The 19715-nt window shown below is 41.2% G+C and overlaps 2 protein-coding genes across 2 annotated transcripts in view; one reads left to right on the top strand and one right to left on the bottom strand.

Moving 5' to 3' along the window:
* The window catches only part of RNF2 (ring finger protein 2), a 91974-nt gene extending 90021 nt beyond the window's left edge, over positions 1 to 1953 (bottom strand). The window contains exon 1 of the mRNA XM_057507947.1: positions 1933 to 1953. The gene's annotated coding sequence lies outside the window, so the exon portion shown is untranslated. The remainder of the gene's footprint in view (positions 1 to 1932) is intronic.
* Positions 1954 to 2083: 130 nt separating this feature from the next.
* NIBAN1 (niban apoptosis regulator 1) overlaps positions 2084 to 19715 on the top strand; it is a 137860-nt gene continuing 120228 nt past the window's right edge. The window contains exon 1 of the mRNA XM_036912556.2: positions 2084 to 2331. Coding sequence (XP_036768451.2) covers positions 2277 to 2331 — 55 coding nt within the window. The 5' untranslated portion in view covers positions 2084 to 2276. The remainder of the gene's footprint in view (positions 2332 to 19715) is intronic.

Genomic DNA, 19715 nt, shown 5'->3' with positions numbered 1-19715 from the left:
GATTTGAAGCTGGAACTGACGTGTTGCAAAGCCTGTTAATACTACACTATACAAATCCTCCCCTATACCTTGTTCCATTTGTGAATGCTAGAAATGAACAAAGAATAATATACCATAATAATCAGTCTTTTCTAACTATTGCCAAACAAGAGATGAGAAGCCAAAACTATACTGTAGCAGGAGATCCAAATTAGTTTTCTTCAATAACAAAGACAGTATTCTAAGGCACAATTATAGCAATTCATATAATGAAAGGAATTACTACTCTGAGAAGATACATACAGTTCTAAGAGCCAACTAGAATATTGAGAAAAGAGTGGAACATGTAATAGTTTAAATCAATGAGTAGTTATCTAGATAAGTTCTTTATTCATTGAGATCACGGCTTTCACTGAATCTGGATTCTCATGTTTTATATTTCATTCATTCATTTAGTCAGTAGTTATTTATTGAGCACCTACTATGTGCCAGTTGCTGTTCTAAGCATTTGAGATACATCAGAGAACATACTGGACAAAAATCCCTGCCCTTAAAAAATAATAATAACAACAATAAGGAATATACATACTAAAAAGAAAAACAAAACAAGAAATATCACCGAAAGAAATCCTTGACCTTATGGAGTTTATATTTCAGTCGGGAAAGACAGACAAATAATCATCAGGTGAGGTTAAGTGCTGTGAAAAGAAATAAGAAAGGCAGAGAGGAATGAGGGCTGGTGTTTAAATGGGGGCCAAGTAAAGCGTCTTTGAGATACTAGTATTTAAATGGAGATTTGAATGAAGGGAGAGACCTAGAGAATGAATCATGTGACTATCTGAGGGGAGAGCAACCTAGACAAAGGAAGAGCAGGTGCAAAGACCCTTAACTTGATTCGTCCTAGAAGAGCAAAAACACCAGTGAAAAGGCTGGTTGGGGGGAGATAGCAAGGGGAGAGCCGTACCCTACATGAAAGCAGAGAGGAAGTGGAACCTAATATCAGTCTTAGATTTTGTGGCTTTTTCTCTAAAGAAGGGAGACCAATTAGGAAGCTACTGTAATTATCCAGGTGAGAAATGATGGATTGAGAACAGTAGAGGGGAGGAGAAAGAGTTGGGTTCTGGATGTATTTTGAAAGTGGGACTGGGAGGATTTACTGATGGATTGGGAAGTAGGGTGTGAGATTGGTGTGAGGTGTGAGAAATCTTTGTGTTAAAATGCTAGCTCATTAACTTTGGAGGGAAAAGCCTTCAAAGTCCTCTGTGGGCTTGGCTCTTGTGTGTACAAACTATTTGCCCTTGGAGGTTAAGTCAATAGGAGTCACTAAAAATCTGACTACTAAGAATAGGAAGAAATGAGTGACGAGCCTTCTGTTCAAGCTGGTTCTTGTTTGGGAGAGGTTGCCAAGTTAAACAGTGGTTGTGGGAAAAGAACAAATGCCCTTTCTAATGAACTATTTCAAGTTTGTCAAGGAGAGGTGAAAGAATAGATTTTGATCAAGTGTTAAGAAGTTTCAGGGCTGGGCGCATATTGTAGGGCCCAGCCGAGGTTTCTCCTGAGGTTTTCAATTTCTTGTTATTTTTTCCTTTCGTTCCCCACCCTCTCCTTGGCCCAACTTCTAGGCTGCAGGAAGGTACAATTTTCCATTGGTTCTCGAACTTGGAAGGCATCTGAATTACCCAGAACGTGCCTGTGACACAGATTGCTGGGGCCCCCCTCAAGTTTTCAGTTGGGGTGCAGCGTGTGTGTGTGGTGGTGGGGGGTATAGGTAGAGAGGAAGGGAGCTGAAAAGTTGCATTTCTAACAAGTTCTTAGGTGATGCTTGAGAAGAACTGTTGCTTTGGGGACCGGAGGGTGTTAAAAGCCATGGGATCTTGGACCCCTCGTGGGATGCGAGGGGGCAAAGCTCCAGCTCCCAGAGCTTTCCAGTCACCAGGGAAACTGCCCGCTTACCCCAAGGCCTTTCTCAGCTGCTTGCCACGGGTGAAGATGAGAAGCCACAGCCGGCGCAGGGAAGGGGCGGGAGGGCCTTCCAGGCTGGCCGTCCCCTCGGAGCTGCCCGGGGCCGCGAGGGCGGGGAGACAGCCGGGGGCCAGCCCACAGATCCTCCGAGGGCGCGGGCCTGGAGGAGGCGCCCCAGGGGGCGGTGCCTCTCGGAGGAAGTTTGCGCTCGGGCTGCGGAGCTCAGTCCTCCGTCTCCGCCGCCTCCAGGAGCGAGCGGCGTGCGCCCACGGGAGCTGTCCGGCCGCGCGCGGTGCGGGCCTGGCCGCCGCGCTCAGCCTCGCCGCACCGGCGCCATGGGCGGCGCAGCCTCCAGCCAGCTGGACGAGGGCAAGTGCGCCTACATCCGAGGTACGCGCGCCGACCCGGGGCCGCGCGGCCCGGCAGGGGGACCACGTCGGGGCGGCGGCGGCGCGCCCCGGCCCTCCCCTCCCCGCTCGCCACCTGCCCGCGTTCTCCCGGCGGGGAGCCGCCCGCCCGCTAAGGCCGGGGTGGGGCTGCGCCGCCGTCGGCAGCGAGCGGCCCGGGGCTTTGGGGAAGCGCCGCAGCGGGAGAGGCAGGTGCGGGCCGCCGGGCGGGGCAGCAGCACCCCTGGCCCACGCCGCGCCCGCCGGGGGTCTGTTCTGCCGCCCCCACGCCCCGCCCCGCGGCCCCCACACTCCTCGCCCTCCTGTACCTGGCGCAGCACTTAGTTCCGAGCTCTTTGTGAACTGGCCGCAAAAACAAGAGCGGGGATATCCCTCGTTTCTAGAGATTCCCCTGGGGATTCCCGGCCTATAAAGCAGAATTTCCCTGCCGGTAACGTTGGCCTGGTTTTGAAAAACGCGGCGACGGCCCCGGCTTCACTGGAACTTGGTATCACTTGTGGGATGATTTCATCAGAGCAGAAAGGACCGTGTCACTGCGCTCCCAGGTTCTACGGTTCCCTTCCCTCTCCTGAGAAGGGAGAAGGCAAAAGAGGAACATTGGCATGTTTTGTAACAGTTGCTAAAGTTATAAATGGGGAAAAACTTATTTTGGGAGACTTGCAGACATATAGTAACTCAGTAAAGATGTGAGGCAGAAGAAAAGAAACCCAAACTGAACTGAAACTGCAGATAATCAAGGCTCTTTATCTCCTGGGTGTAGCTGATCTCTCCTTCCCAGCAACCATGCCCTCCCGCCACTACCTAGCGTTTGGTTATCTTGTGAAGTTAGTGATTTGTTTTCTGGCTTTAGAAATACCGTCTAAACCAAGCATTAAACTCGAGGCATAAAACCCTAGTTCTGTAAAGACATGGTTAAGTTCTTCAAAAGCGACCTCTTTCTGGTCCCTGAATCTTTTCATCTGAGAAGAGCATTTATTTAGTGTCCTTTTTCCCTAGTTGTTTACAGCCCCCACAACATTTAAAACTATTTCAAAAGGATATCAAATCAGGGCACTTGAGAGCAATGTAACTGCTTTTCCAGATTCCTGCTCTGGTGCTTTCAGAGGTAGAAGATGAACAACCCATCCTGTCGGGATAAAACTTGGTCAAGTATCCCTTTGCTTCTGTTTACTTGAAATGGGAAAAAGATGGATGGCTTATTTATGTTAGTAAAAGAGCTAAGCTAAGCCTGTCTTCGTTTTACGAAGTTGGCTATAAGGTTGTCATTTTCACCAGTGCGTAGGGGATTGAAAGAGCAATGTAGTAGAACATAGCCAGAAGGGGCTTGCATTTAGTTAAAAGCGAAATATGTTTATGGCATTTATTTTGTAAGACTTTATTTCACTGAAAGGCTTAGAAGCACCATGAAGTTGAAGCATGGCCATCTACAGTAATTACTGGAAGCCAGCCATGGGAGGGATTCATTTGCTTGCAGAAGACTATACGGTCATGACAGTTGTTGATGATGCAAGCATCGTACTCCTGTGTACGATGAGGAAACGTGTTACCGTTTTTATTCTGAATTTCAATTATTACACATGCAAAAGCATGAGATAGCTAGTGTACAGGAAGGACTTGTAATGAATGCATTCTGAATGAATAAAATGATAGCAGATTGTGTGACCCTGTCTAGTCTTGTTCAGTTTTATCTCCTTTATTTGGGAGGGAACTTTCAAGGTAGGGAGGGGTGGAGGGATGAGAAGGGTTAAAGTTTGAATACCTCCAGAGAAAATGAGACGTTGCCTCATTTGAGAATACTAGTCTTGCCAAAAGAGAAAAGAGCATTGGAAAAATTCATGGTGTTGTGAATTGTTAGTGCATGAGCAAATGAAGGTCATAAGGCTGTGATTTCCTGATGGTTTCGAAGCCCCAGATCTTTGGGAAAAAAAAACTATAGCCATATCTTCACTGCTTTGCCCATCCATTAGCCCATAAATATTTTCATGATTTGATTGTAAACAGAACAATTAAAAGTGTGATGGTAAAGTTTAAATCAATTTTTGATCTGTTTCTCATAAAGTAGGTGCCAGTGAAATATTATAGATTTCAGAGCTCCTGTAGCTGACAATAACTTAGATAAACTTCACTAACATATGGAGAATAGCTAGTCAGTATTTGGAGTAAGTTTTGTTAATTTTGTGTGTAGTTATAAGCAGCTGTACTTCTTGTATGCTAATGACTCTGAGGCAGCATTTATAACAACTGCCATTCAGTTTGTGTACCCCAAAACTTTGTGTTAATAGTGATCTTCATCACATGGATGTTTTGAAAGTGCATTGCTTTTTAGGATTTAGTACATCTCCAAGTAAAAGGATATCAAAAGTGTTAAGGAGTTGCTTCATTTCTTAACATGTTAGCTTTGAAAACTGCTACCACACTCATGTTTCTTACAACAGACTAAACTTTTAGGATTGTTTCTAGAAGACTTTTAGTAACTTCCCTTGATAAGATAGACATTTCTATTAATACATAATCCTGAGACCAACTTGTAATCACATGGCCTGTGTCATCTGTTAGCCTTCCTTTAATGAGAAGCAAAGCTCATATAATAATCCAAGCATCAGTGGTCAATTTAGGGCACATTTTTCTTTTTTATGCCTTGTTTCCATTTTCTTCTTTAAGCTTTTTATATACCTAAAAGTGAACTACAGCTTCAAAAATGTTATAGCTTTACAATGTGAACTATAGCCTACAGTGTTTTCCTGTTTAAGCAATCATTTTATTTCCTTTTCAAAATTAACATTGAATGGTTAGTGAATCAAAAGAAAACAAACCTGGAAACTCTCCCACATGAATCCTGTGGAAGGCCAGGAAAGTATTGGAAAATCAGTGGTGTGGCTGAGACCTGTGGGGTACACAGGTCCAGGGTGGGGGGCTGGTGGACACCTCTAAGCCTAGTAGCAGCAAATAGCAGTTAGGAAAACTTTCTTTCCCTAGATTTACTTTTGCATAATCAGTCACAGCCTGTAAAAGGTCCAGTGGCTCTTCTGAAGTGATGATTATCAGTGATCTGATGCTTATAAAGTGAAGAAATGAGTTTTGATTTAAAAACATGTATTTCTCTCAGGAGAATTTCCTCATATTTATACTGGAAGGCTTAACTTATGTGACTAACTGTGAAATTTCTGCTAGTAAGTGTCTGGAGTGAAGTTTCCATAGACAAGGTTCGTGGAGGATATGTTGGCAGCCTGCTCAACCTAGATATGTACTAACCAGTCCACACATTTGCTTATTCTTCAGTCATAAATTTGCTGGGTGTAGGAGATGGGCATAAGAACTGGTCTGATTTATCTCAATCATGATGTGTGATTTTAGACTACAATTTATCTGGCTATCAGTGGCAGGGTATTAGGTAGGATATGGAGTGTGGTAGACACTGTTGGAAGCCAACCTAACATGCTCTCCCCATTCCTCTTTCATAACAGACCCCCTGTTTTGTTTGAGTACTGAACCTTTTCCACGTAGCCCTCTGTTTTGGAGAAGCGAGCCCCGCCTGTGGCTTCTCGGGGGTGGGTGCTGATGATGGCCATGCCTATCTCCGTGGTGTGTTCTTGCTATTGATTGTGATGCAGGCTAGCCAGCGGAGCTTGGAGGGAAGTATCCGGGCTGCCTCTAAGAAAGTTTTCTTCCTTTTTAAAAAAGAGTCAAAGCAAAGAGATGAATCTTTCCCCCTTCCTTCTTTTGCACTTCGTTGCATCTGAATGTGATGCCTCAAACTGCAGTTTTTATCTTGATGAGGAGGAGGGGAGCCAGCTTAAGGACAGAGCCAACGCTTGGAACACTGCCAGGCTGGGTGGTCTCTGAGGAGAGGAGTTGGACCCTGACATACCTGGCTGATCTCCCTTCCCTGCTCCTGAGCACTTCTTATTATGTGACCTACCAAATCCATTTTGAGTTGGGCTGGTAGAGACTGCTGGTTATCCTGCAATATCATTCTCCCCTGCTTTAAAAAATAATAGAACCTCCAGATATTAGCTGGCCACACAAATAAAGGTATTTCTCAGCCTCCTTTACAACTAGATGGGGTCATATCATTGTGTTTTGGTTAATGGGACATAGGTCAAAGTGTTGTATGCTATTTCCATAAAGTGGTCTTAAAGAGAAAGGGTGTGTGCCCTCCTTTGTCCCCTACTCCACACTGCTGGCGAGACTGTGAACATGGCTGGAGCAGCCATCTTGGGCCATGAGGTGTCCTTTTTAAAGAGCTCACATACAGTTGAGGAAGAGCACAAAGAGCCTAGGTTCCTGGGGACTCCATGTAGTAGGATCTCCATACTGGCCCTGGACTACTTACCTCTGGACCTTTTAACAAGGGATAAAATTATCTCTTATTTAAGCCAGTGTTGTCTGTGGTATTACTGTCATCTACAGACAAATCTTATCTTGACTAATGTAATTGTCTTCTGTTACTTGTGCCTCAAAGCATCATAACTTCTAATAGGAATGCTGTCCTATTAGGGCTCCTGTAAGAAAAATTAATCCAAAGAAAGTAGGAAGTGGATAAAGATGATGCCATTAGTAATTGTCTCAGTTCCTAATTTGTACAAACGAATGGATTCTCCAAAGGAGAGAGAAAATGCAGCTCCCCAGGTGGGACTAGCAGGGATGGGAGAAAGAAAAAGGAGAGGGCCCTGTGTAAATAATGCACAAATGTATATTGATCACATCATATTTTGATGCAAAACTACCAAAGAAACTAGTAGGAGTTTCAAATTAGGAAAACTGTTATTGCAGATTGGAAATTTCTAGGGCACCAATTACTTTCTATTTCCTTCAGTCTGTGTGAAAGGATATGAAGACTTTGGGAAAATTAATGTGAATTCAGAGTTCCTTAGATACATCAAAAATAAAGACACCAGACTTGAGACAAAAATACATTTTCTCCTGTACTTTTGGAAGGAAAGTGACCTTCCTTCTTAGGTCCCTTAATGAACCTCTTGGAGTCATGCTAAATCACGATCTGGTCTTGAAGAAACACTCCTTTCTTTCTTTCTTTTGATTTTTTTTTAAATTGTAGTATCATTTGATATACAATCTAATGCTGGTTTCAAGTATACAGAACAGTGGTTCAACTGTTGCCCACATTATTAAATCCTCACCCCTGCTAGTGCGGTTACTATCTGTCAACATAGGAAGATGTTACAGGACTCATTGGCTACATTCTCCATGTGGTACTACCATCCCCATGACCAACTTATAATAGAGAATGTACCCCTTTTATCCCCCACAACCCCACAACCTCTCCCACCCCAACTCCTCCCCCATTGTAACCACCAGTCGTTTCTCAGTGTCTCTGAGTCTACTGCTATTTTATACATTTGGAACACTTCTTTTTTTTCTATGGGCATTGGCTACAGGGGGACCACATGCTCAAGTAATAGTAATTGCTTTATTAATAGTAATTCCTAAAATGACAGTAACCATTTTTTTCATTTTACTCATTTTTGCTGAGGACTACTGGACTGATTGTGGTTTTCCGCCACTGTAATCTTTGGGAAGGTCTGACCTGGGCTCCCAGGTGGAATACGGCAGCGGGAGCTCAATTTGTAATAGTAGTTTCTAATTCAATTAAAATAAACGTACTGTGGAAGTTTTACAAAATATACCGTGAGAGTTACAGCAGTAAATTTTAATCTAATTAGACATTTTATATTTTTTGGTCAGTAAAGTTAGGTAACACCATGATAAGAAATTTGCATTGTGAAAATGCAAACTGAAGTCAGCAGTGAAGATAAAAGAATAATAGCAAAGAAGGCAAAACAATAAAAGCCCACAATTTATCTGCTGCAGTCTGTTTAAAGCACTTCAGTAAAACATAGGACATGAAAGCTAAAATTCTAAGTTCCAAACTAAAACACATACACACAATCAAACAAAACCCCAAATGTAATACAGATATTTCTCCTTTTAAACTGGAAAATTCACTTAAAAAAGCAACGAGCAAGTCCCTGCCAATAAGAAAATGCAAGCCAGCTTATAAAAGTGCCTTTTTTTTGTACTGAATGTTTTTTCTCATTTAAAGAAACAAAGATTTAGAGGTAGAAAGCAGTTGATTCAGTTTTACAAATTGCAAGGCCTAGGACCCAAAGAAGTATATTTCTATGCTTGATATTGTTTGGATAATGATGTCTGTAGAATTAGAATACATTACTACTTTTTTCTAGGAGCCCTGAAGTGAGTTAAAAGAAGTCCATAGTCTGAAGGAATTTTGGAAGAGTAAATGTCTCTATGCCAAACCATTGGGTTTTTTTTTTGTATTGTTTTTTTATTTTTTATATTATTTATTTATTTATTTATTTTGGTATCATTAATTTACAATTACATGAGGAACATTATGTTTACTAGACTCCCCCCATCACCAAGTCCCCCCAACACACCCCATTACAGTCACTGTCCATCAGCATAGTAAGATGCTATAGAATCACTACTTGTCTTCTCTGTGTTGTACAGCCCTTCGCATGCCCCCCCTACATTATGTCTGCTAATAGTAATGCTCCCCCCTTTTTTTTCCCCCTTATCCCTCCCTTCCCACCCATCCTCCCCAGTCCCTTTCCCTTTGGTAACTGTTAGTCCATTCTTGGGTTCTGTGATTCTGCTGCTGTTTTGTTCCTTCAGTTTTTTTCTTTGTTCTTATAGTCCACAGATGAGTGAAATCATTTGGTATTTGTCTTTCTCCGCCTGGCTTATTTCACTGAGCAAAATACCCTCTAGCTTCATCCATGTTGTGGCAAATGGTCGGATTTGTTTTCTTCTTATGGCTGAATAATATTCCATTGTGTATATGTACCACATCTTCTTTATCCATTCATCTACTGATGGACACTTAGGTTGCTTCCATATCTTGGCTATTGTAAATAGTGCTGCGATAAACATAGGGGTGCATCTGTCTTTTTCAAACTGGGCTGCTGCATTCTTAGGGTAAATTCCTAGGAGAGGAATTCCTGGGAAACCATTGGTTTTTTAAAACCAATTTTATTTTAAAGTGAAACATAGGTTCAGTAAACCACCCAAAACAAATAGATAGCTTAATGAATCATTATAAGGCAAATATCCTTGTCACCATCACCCAGGTCTAGAAAATGAAAGAACTTCCCTAGCCATCCCAGAAGCCTCCATGTACAACATCTCAACCCCAACTCTCTTTGGTCTCCCAAAATAACCACTATTTTCAGTTATCTATTGCTGCCTAACAAACTACCACTGAAAGATACTGGTTCTTAAAAGAACTCATCATTTGCTTACAGTTCTCCTGCCTACCCTAAGGTTCAACTGGGTGGTTCTACATTTTATATTTCACAAGTGGTCATTCCTGTGGCTCTGTTCAACTGGCAGATTGGCTGGTAGCCTCACTGGGTAGCCTTTCTGCATGGTCTCTCTGGTAGAGTACCAGACTTTTTAAATGATGGGTCAGGGTTTGTAAGAGTGCAAACACGTCTAGAAGCTGCCAGTGCTCCTTATGGCTTAGTCCTGCAACAGCATAGCATTACTACGCTACATGCTATCATTTAGAAAGTCTCTGGGCCCACCCAGATTCAGGAGGAGGGGACTACCTGAAGCCATGGACACCATGAGTTATGCTTCATTAGGAAGCTACTACTGTACCAGAGTGCCACACCACTAGTGGTAGATTTTAAAGGACTGGCTCCCTTATATTTCCTTATGGTTTTATCACCCAACAATGCATTTTTAAACACTTCCCCTTACATCTCTGCTTTTTATATTATCTGTTGAAGAATCTGGGTTATTTGACATGTAGACTTTTCCAGAGTCTGGAATTGGCTCATGGTGCAGTTCCACACATGTCTCCTGTATTTTCTACAAATTGACAGAGTGATAGTGAGACTTGATCAGATTCAGGATTAATACTTTTGTCAAGACTATAGGTGGTGCTGTGTTCTTCATTTGGAGGCGTATAACATCTTGTCTCTTTGTGATGTTAGCAGCCATTGATGCTCATTCTCAGGACCCGTTAATGCCCTGGGGTTGAAAAATGTTGATATTCTAATTATATCATTTTTTTTTCACTTATTAGCTGGAATAATTTTATAGAGTTATACTTTCCCTATCGACAATTTTGTTACTTCGTAGTTCATATAGGAAAGGCAGGATAAAATCTTGATCTTTTCCTTTTATTTACCAGTTTTCAAGATAATTCACAGACTTCCTGTCATTCCCCAAGATGATCAATTAACTTAAAAAATATCATTATGAACTGATGAATTCCATTGTAATTCTTTATTGAAGCTCAAATTTCCCATCATTGTCAATGAAAGCCTCTTCAGCTGGCTGTTGAGTCCTCCTGAAAACATCCTAGTAGTATTTGATAAGCTTACCTGCCATCTGGTAAGTCAAGATATTCTAGATTCATCTTGTTTATTTTTTAATCTGTACTTGGAACAAACAATATCTTTATGACATCCTTTCAGTGAGAAATGGTATTTGAAGATGATAATTTGGGGCCAGGGAGGCTCATGGTCAAGACTGGATTGGGCGTTGTTTCTTGACCTTTTCCTTGGATAGAACTAGGAAAAAGTGCGTATTTTCTGTATTATATTTATATCTCCTTTCTCTTCATTCTCAAAACAAGGTGATAGAATTAAGTATCCTCAAATTCTCATTTGCTTTATATTCTAATACATACAACAGTCTCAGATACAATATGAATACAGCTACCATCAATTATGATTGTAGAAAACTATTGAACAAAATGTTTTAAGATCATTAACAAAATTTTTGTTTATGCTATCCCAATTCCAATTGTATTTTATTATTTTACTATGTCCTAGCATATAACCATTATATTATATTCTTTTTTCTCATTTGATCTTTATTTTCTTTAAAAGTAAGTATTATTTAATGCATCAGTCTTTATGTTGATGTCTCTCTAGTGTTTAAAGTTCATTATCTAATAGATTCCTCCCAAAATGCTCTTGGGGACATAAGTATAATGATAGACTAATTTTGTGTCTTAATGGTAACACTAAAGGTGAGTTTATTTTCATCTTTCTACTCTCGTGGGCTAGCTCTTTATGGTTGAAGGAGGACTAGGGCTGCAAAAGGTATTATAATCTTAGGTAAATCAATGTCTCAGAGGCTGAAAAAGAGGATTATCTCTTCTTTGATTCTCTTTATAAGAGCAAAGCTTTCCCAGATGCCTTACTGGCAGAGTCATCCTTACATCCCATTGATCAGAACTGGGTCACCCATTCCTTCCTCATTCATCACTGGCAAGAGTATGAAATTACCATGATCTGGTAAGACCAGTCCAGATTCACCCCTGAGCTGGGGCTAGGGCTAACATTCTTTGAAGCACATGAATATAGAGAATCATGGTTATCTGAACAAAGTCAGGTTCAGTTAGCAAGGAAGAAGCATGAATGCCTGTTGGTTGGTAGCCAACATTATAAATTTGATAAATGTCATGAAGGGAAAAACAAGGGTGCTGAGACAGAAAACTTATGGTCATGATGGGGCAAAGGGATGAGATATCTTGAGATGTGGTAATCAGGAGGAGAATAAGTTGCTATCCATGTGAAGAACCAGAAGAATATTTTGAGTAGAGAGAACAGCATATGGGAGGAAGGAAAGGAAGGGACTTAAATGAACTAAAGAAAGTGTGGCATGGCTGGAGTGTAGTGAGCAAGAGGGAGAGAGGTATAATGGGGCAGAATCTCTCATAGCACTTTTTCTGACAGGTGTATGTATGTTCATTTGTTAATTTTTATTGCCTGCCTACCACCACTAGAATGTAAGCTCCATGAAAGCAGGATCTTTGTTTTGATTCACTGCTATATTCTCAGAGCATAGATCAGTGTCTGGTACATAGTTTGTTGGCAATAAATATTTGTTAAATAAATGAATAAAAGCAGAAAACAATTTAAAGACTGTAATGAGCATCTTAAAATATAAGAGAATACTGATATAAAACAAGTTCAGGATGTATAGTGAAGAAATGACAATAATAGAATAAAAAATAGCTCTTGAAAATTAAAAATGTGATGATGAAAAAAATTTTAAATCCAATTGTTTTGGAAAATAAAGTTCAGGAAGTCTTGCAGAAAATAGAACAAAAAAATCAAAGAATAGAAGAGGCAGAATTTAAAAAAATAGTCAATCAAAACCCTTCAATATCTGATTCACAGTAGTCCCAGAAAATAGAGAGCAAAGAAAATGAAGGGGAGAAAATTATCAAAGAAATAATACGAGATCATTTTCTAGAATAAAAGATCATGTGTCCCTGGATTTATAGAGCCAAACAATTCCTGGAGCTCATCTAGAGCTGGGAATAGTTCACGTTCCGATTATCCAAAATAGAAAGAGCTTTTAATACAAAGGACTTTTTATAGTGCCCTCAGTAGTAGTAAGCAGAAATTAGCTCCAGTCTTCAAGGCTACTGGACCTGCTCTAATAAAAAAATGTAAAAGCAAACCTCAAAAGGATCAAACTGATCCTAAGTAACTTGATTGCATGCCTGAACACAGTCTAACATTCTTTACAGAAATACAGCAATGCACATATTCAACAATGTAAAGTTCACAATATCTAGCATCTAATCAAAAATTACCAGCCAAATGAAGAAGCAGATAAATCTCCATAACTCTGAGTAAAAAAAATCAAGAGACTTAGGAATTACAGACATAATAAAATTAGTAGACAAGGGGGAGGGGCGGAAGATGGCGGCGTGAGTAGAGCAGCGGAAATCTCCTCCCAAAACAACATATATCTATGAAAATATAACAAAGACAACCCTTCCTAGAATAAAGACCAGAGGACACAGGACAATATCCAGACCACATCTGCACCTGAGAGAACCCAGCGCCTCGCGAAGGGGGTAAGATACAAGCCCCGGCCCCGCGGGAGCCGAGCGCCCCTCCCCCCAGCTCCCGGCGGGAGAAGAGCAGGCAGAGCGGGAGGGAGACGGAGCCCAGGACTGCCGAACACCCAGCCCCAGCCATCCCGGCCAGAGTGCAGGGCGCTCGATACTAGGAAAACAGGGCAGCAAGAACAGTGAGCAGGCACTGGAGGCTGGGAGACAGAGGGCATAAGAAAAGCGCGCGACCATTTTTTTTTTTTTTTTTTTTTGCTTTTTTGCTGTTTTGTTTTGGTGAGCGCTTTGGAAGTCTTAAAGGGATAGGGACCCCAATACTAGGGAAACAGGGCAGCAAGAACAGTGAGCAGGCACTGGAGGCTGGGCGACAGAGGACATAAGAAAAGCGCGCGACCATTTTTTTTTTTTTGCTTTTTTGCTGTTTTGTTTTGGCGAGCGCTTTTTGGAAGTCTTAAAGGGATAGGGACCCCAATACTAGGGAAACAGGGCAGCAAGAACAGTGAGCGGGCACTGGAGGCTGGGCGACAGAGGACATAAGAAAAGCGCGCGACCATTTTTTTTTTTTGCTTTTTTGCTGTTTTGTTTTGGCGAGCGCTTTTTGGAAGTCTTAAAGGGATAGGGACCCCAATACTAGGGAAACAGGGCAGAAAGACCGGTGAGCAGAGGCCTGAGGATGGCACCGGAGAATAAAGAAAAACGAACGACCACCCCCTTTTTTTTTTTTTTTTTTTATTAAAAACTTTTTTTTTTTTTAATTAAAAAATTTATTATTATTATTATTATTATTATTTTTTTTGTGGTCGTTGTTTTGTTTTGGCGGGTGCTTTTTGGAAGTCTTAAAGGGGCAGGGCGGGTCACTTAATCCAGAGGTAGGGAATCCGGGATCTCTGGGCACCCTAACCCCTGGGCTGCAGGGAGCAGGCAGGCCCCTTACGGAGATAAATAGCCTCCCAGCAGCTCTTGCTCCAACGCGACTCCACCATTTTGGAATAGCTGCCCGAGCCAGGCCACGCCCACGGCAACAGCGGAGATTAACTCCATAGCAGCCGGGCAGGAAGCAGAAACCCTGTCTGCACGCAGCTGCGCAGCACAAGCCACTAGAGGTCGCTGTTCTCCCAGGAGAGGAGGGCCACAAACCAACAAGAAAGGAAGTCCTTCCAGCCGTCACTCGTCCCAGTTCTGCAGACTATTCCTATCACCATGAAAAGGCAAAGCTACAGGCAGACAAAGATCACAGAGACAACACCAGAGAAGGAGACAGACCTAACCAGTCTTCCTGACAAAGAATTCAAAATAAGAATCATAAACATGCTGACAGAGATGCAGAGAAATACGCAAGAGAAATGGGATGAAGTCCGGAGGGAGATCACAGATGCCAGAAAGGAGATCACAGAAATGAAACAAACTCTGGAAGGGTTTATAAGCAGAATGGATAGAATGCAAGAGGCCATTGATGGAATTGAAATCAGAGAACAGGAACGCATAGAAGCTGACATAGAGAGAGACAAAAGGATCTCCAGGAATGAAACAATGTTAAGAGAACTGTGTGACCAATCCAAAAGGAACAATATCCGTATTATAGGGGTCCCAGAAGAAGAAGAGAGAGGCAAAGAGATGGAAAGTATCTTAGAAGAAATAATTGCTGAAAACTTCCCCACACTGGGGGAGGAAGTAATCGAACAGACCACGGAAATACACAGAACCCCCAACAGAAAGGATCCAAGAAGGACAACACCAAGACACATAATAATTAAAATGGCAAAGATCAAGGACAAGGAAAGAGTGTTAAAGGCAGCTAGAGAGAAAAAGGTCACCTATAAAGGGAAACCCATCAGGCTAACGTCAGATTTCTCAACAGAAACTTTACATGCCAGAAGAGAATGGCATGATATATTTAATACAATGAAACAGAAGGGCCTTGAACCAAGGATACTGTATCCAGCACGACTATCATTCAAATATGACGGTGGGATTAAACAATTCCCAGACAAACAAAAGCTGAGGGAATTTGCTTTCCACAAACCACCACTACAGAACATCTTACAGGGACTGCTCTAGATGGGAGCACTCCTAGAAAGAGCACAGCACAAAACACCCAACATATGAAGAATCGAGGAGGAGGAACAAGAAGGGAGAGAAGAAAAGAATCTCCAGATAGTGTATATAACAGCTCAATAAGCGAGCTAAGTTAGGCAGTAAGATACTAAAGAGGCTAACCTTGAACCTTTGATAACCACGAATTTAAAGCCTGCAATGGCAATAAGTACATATCTTTCAATAGTCACCCTAAATGTTAGTGGGTTGAATGCACCAATCAAAAGACACAGAGTAACAGAATGGATAAAAAAGCAAGACCCATCTATATGCTGCTTACAAGAAACTCACCTCAAACCCAAAGACATGTACAGACTAAAAGTCAAGGGATGGAAAAACATATTTCAAGCAAACAACAGTGAGAAGAAAGCAGGGGTTGCAGTACTAATATCAGACAAAATAGACTTCAAAACAAAGAAAGTAACAAGAGATAAAGAAGGACACTACATAATGATAAAGGGCTCAGTCAAACAAGAGGATATAACCATTCTAAATATATATGCACCCAACACAGGAGCACCAGCATATGTGAAACAAATACTAACAGAACTAAAGGGGGATATAGACTGCAATGCATTCATTCTAGGAGACTTCAACACACCACTCACCCCAAAGGATAGATCCACTGGGCAGAAAATAAGTAAGGACACGGAAGCACTGAACAACACAGTAGAGCAGATGGACCTAATAGACATCTATAGAACTCTACATCCAAAAGCAGCGGGATATACATTCTTCTCAAGTGCACATGGAACATTCTCCAGAATAGACCACATACTAGGCCACAAAAAGAGCCTCAGAAAATTCCAAAAGATTGAAATCCTACCAACCAACTTTTCAGACCACAAAGGCATAAAACTAGAAATAAACTGTACAAAGAAAGCAAAGAGGCTCACAAACACATGGAGGCTTAACAACACGCTCCTAAATAATCAATGGATCAATGACCAAATCAAAATGGAGATCCAGCAATACATGGAATCAAATGACAACAACAACACTAAGCCCCAACTTCTGTGGGACACAGCAAAAGCGGTCTTAAGAGGAAAGTATATAGCAATCCAAGCATATTTAAAAAAGGAAGAGCAATTAGAATGGTCTAATGTCACAATTATCGAAATTGGAAAAAGAAGAACAGATGAGGCCTAAGGTCAGCAGAAGGAGGGACATAATAAAGATCAGAGAAGAAATAAATAAAATTGAGAAGAATAAAACAATAGCAAAAATCAATGAAACCAAGAGCTGGTTCTTTGAGAAAATAAACAAAATAGATAAGCCTCTAGCCAGACTTATTAAGAAGAAAAGAGAGTCAACACAAATCAACAGTATCAGAAACGAGAAAGGAAAAATCACGACGGACCCCACAGAAATGCAAAGAATTATTGGAGAATACTATGAAAACCTATATGCTAACAAGCTGGGAAACCTAGGAGAAATGGACAACTTCCTAGAAAAATATAACCTTCCAAGATTGACCCAGGAAGAAACAGAAAATCTAAACAGACCAATTACCAGCAACGAAATTGAAGCGGTAATCAAAAAACTACCAAAGAACAAAACTCCCGGGCCAGATGGATTTACCTCGGAATTTTATCAGACATACAGGGAAGACATAATACCCATTCTCCTTAGAGTTTTCCAAAAAATAGAGGAGGAGGGGATACTCCCAAACTCATTCTATGAAGCTAACATCACCCTAATACCAAAACCAGGCAAAGACCCCCCCAAAAAAGAAAACTACAGACCAATATCCCTGATGAACGTAGATGCAAAAATACTCAACAAAATATTAGCAAACCGAATTCAAAAATACATCAAAAGGATCATACACCATGACCAAGTGGGATTCATCCCAGGGATGCAAGGATGGTACAACATTCGAAAGTCCATCAACATCATCCACCACATCAACAAAAAGAAAGACAAAAACCACATGATCATCTCCATAGATGCTGAAAAAGCATTTGACAAAGTTCAACATCCATTCATGTTAAAAACTCTCAGCAAAATGGGAATAGAGGGCAAGTACCTCAACATAATAAAGGCCATCTATGAAAAACCCACAGCCAACATTATATTGAACAGCGAGAAGCTGAAAGCATTTCCTCTGAGATCGCGAACTAGACAGGGATGCCCACTCTCTCCACTGTTATTTAACATAGTACTGGAGGTCCTAGCCACGGCAATCAGACAAAATAAAGAAATACAAGGAATCCAGATTGGTAAAGAAGAAGTTAAACTGTCACTATTTGCAGATGACATGATACTGTACATAAAAAACCCTAAAGACTCCACCCCAAAACTACTAGAACTGATATCGGAATACAGCAAAGTTGCAGGATACAAAATCAACACACAGAAATCTGTGGCTTTCCTGTATACTAACAATGAACCAACAGAAAGAGAAATCAGGAAAACAACTCCATTCACAATTGCATCAAAAAAAATAAAATACCTAGGAATAAACCTAACCAAAGAAGTGAAAGACTTATACTCTGAAAACTACAAGTCACTCTTAAGAGAAATTAAAGGGGACACTAACAGATGGAAACTCATCCCATGCTCGTGGCTAGGAAGAATTAATATCGTCAAAATGGCCATCCTGCCCAAAGCAATATACAGATTTGATGCAATCCCTATGAAACTACCAGCAACATTCTTCAATGAACTGGAACAAATAATTCAAAAATTCATATGGAAACACAAAAGACCCCGAATAGCCAAAGCAATCCTGAGAAAGAAGAATAAAGTAGGGGGGATCTCACTCCCCAACTTCAAGCTCTACTATAAAGCCATAGTAATCAAGACAATTTGGTACTGGCACAAGAGCAGAGCCACAGACCAATGGAACAGACTAGAGAATCCAGACATTAACCCAGACATATATGGTCAATTAATATTTGATAAAGGAGGCATGGACATACAATGGCGAAATGACAGTCTCTTCAACAGGTGGTGCTGGCAAAACTGGACAGCTACATGTAGGAGAATGAAACTGGACCATTGTCTAACCCCATATACAAAAGTAAACTCAAAATGGATCAAAGACCTGAATGTAAGCCATGAAACCATTAAACTCTTGGAAGAAAACATAGGCAAAAACCTCTTAGACATAAACATGAGTGACCTCTTCTTGAACATATCTCCCCGGGCAAGGAAAACAACAGCAAAAATGAGTAAGTGGGACTATATTAAGCTGAAAAGCTTTTGCACAGCAAAAGACACCATCAATAGAACAAGAAGGATCCCTACAGTATGGGAGAATATATTTGAAAATGACACATCCGATAAAGGCTTGACGTCCAGAATATATAAGGAGCTCACACGCCTCAACAAACAAAAAACAAATAACCCAATTAAAAAATGGGCAGAGGAACTGAACAGACAGTTCTCCAAAAAAGAAATACAGATGGCCAACAGACACATGAAAAGATGCTCCACATCGCTAATTATCAGAGAAATGCAAATTAAAACTACAATGAGGTATCACCTCACACCAGTAAGGATGGCTGCCATCCAAAAGACAAACAACAACAAATGTTGGCGAGGCTGTGGAGAAAGGGGAACCCTCCTACACTGCTGGTGGGAATGTAAGTTAGTTCAACCATTGTGGAAAGCAGTATGGAGGTACATCAAAATGCTCAAAACAGACTTACCATTTGACCCAGGAATTGCACTCCTAGGAATTTACCCTAAGAACGCAGCAATCAAGTTTGAGAAAGACAGATGCACCCCTATGTTTATTGCAGCACTATTTACAATAGCCAAGAATTGGAAGCAACCAAAATGTCCATCAATAGATGAATGGATAAAGAAGATGTGGTACATATACACAATGGAATACTACTCAGCCATAAGAAAAGGGCAAATCCAATCATTTGCAGCAACATGGATGGAGCTGGAGGGTATTATGCTCAGTGAAACAAGCCAAGCGGAGAAAGAGAAATACCAAATGATTTCACTTATCTGTGGAATATAAGAACAAAGGAAAAACTGAAGGAACAAAACAGCAGCAGAATCACAGAACTCACGAATGGACTAACAGGTACCAAAGGGAAAGGGACTGGGGAGGATGGGTGGGTAGGGAGGGATAAGGGGGGGAGAAGTAGGGGGGTATTAAGATTAACATGCAAGGGGGGGTAGGAGAAAAGGGAGGGCTGTACAACACAGAGAAGGCAAGTAGTGATTCTACAACATTTTGCTATGCTGATGGACAATGACTGTAAAGGGGTTTATAGGGGAGACCTGGTATAGGGGAGAGCCTAGTAAGCATAATATTCGTCATGTAAGTGTAGATTAGTGATACCAAAAACAAAGAAAAAAAAAAAAAAGGGCAGTTCCTGTGTGGTAACCTCCAACGAGTTCTACACAAGGGTATAAAGGGCATATAAAAGTGTAGGCAAAGG

The sequence above is a fragment of the Manis pentadactyla genome, chromosome 9 (assembly GCF_030020395.1).
Source record: "Manis pentadactyla isolate mManPen7 chromosome 9, mManPen7.hap1, whole genome shotgun sequence".
In the NCBI taxonomy this organism is placed as follows: Eukaryota; Metazoa; Chordata; class Mammalia; order Pholidota; family Manidae; genus Manis; species Manis pentadactyla.
The sequence above is the reverse complement of the archived record's forward strand: the minus strand, read 5'-3'. Positions and strand labels throughout refer to the sequence as shown.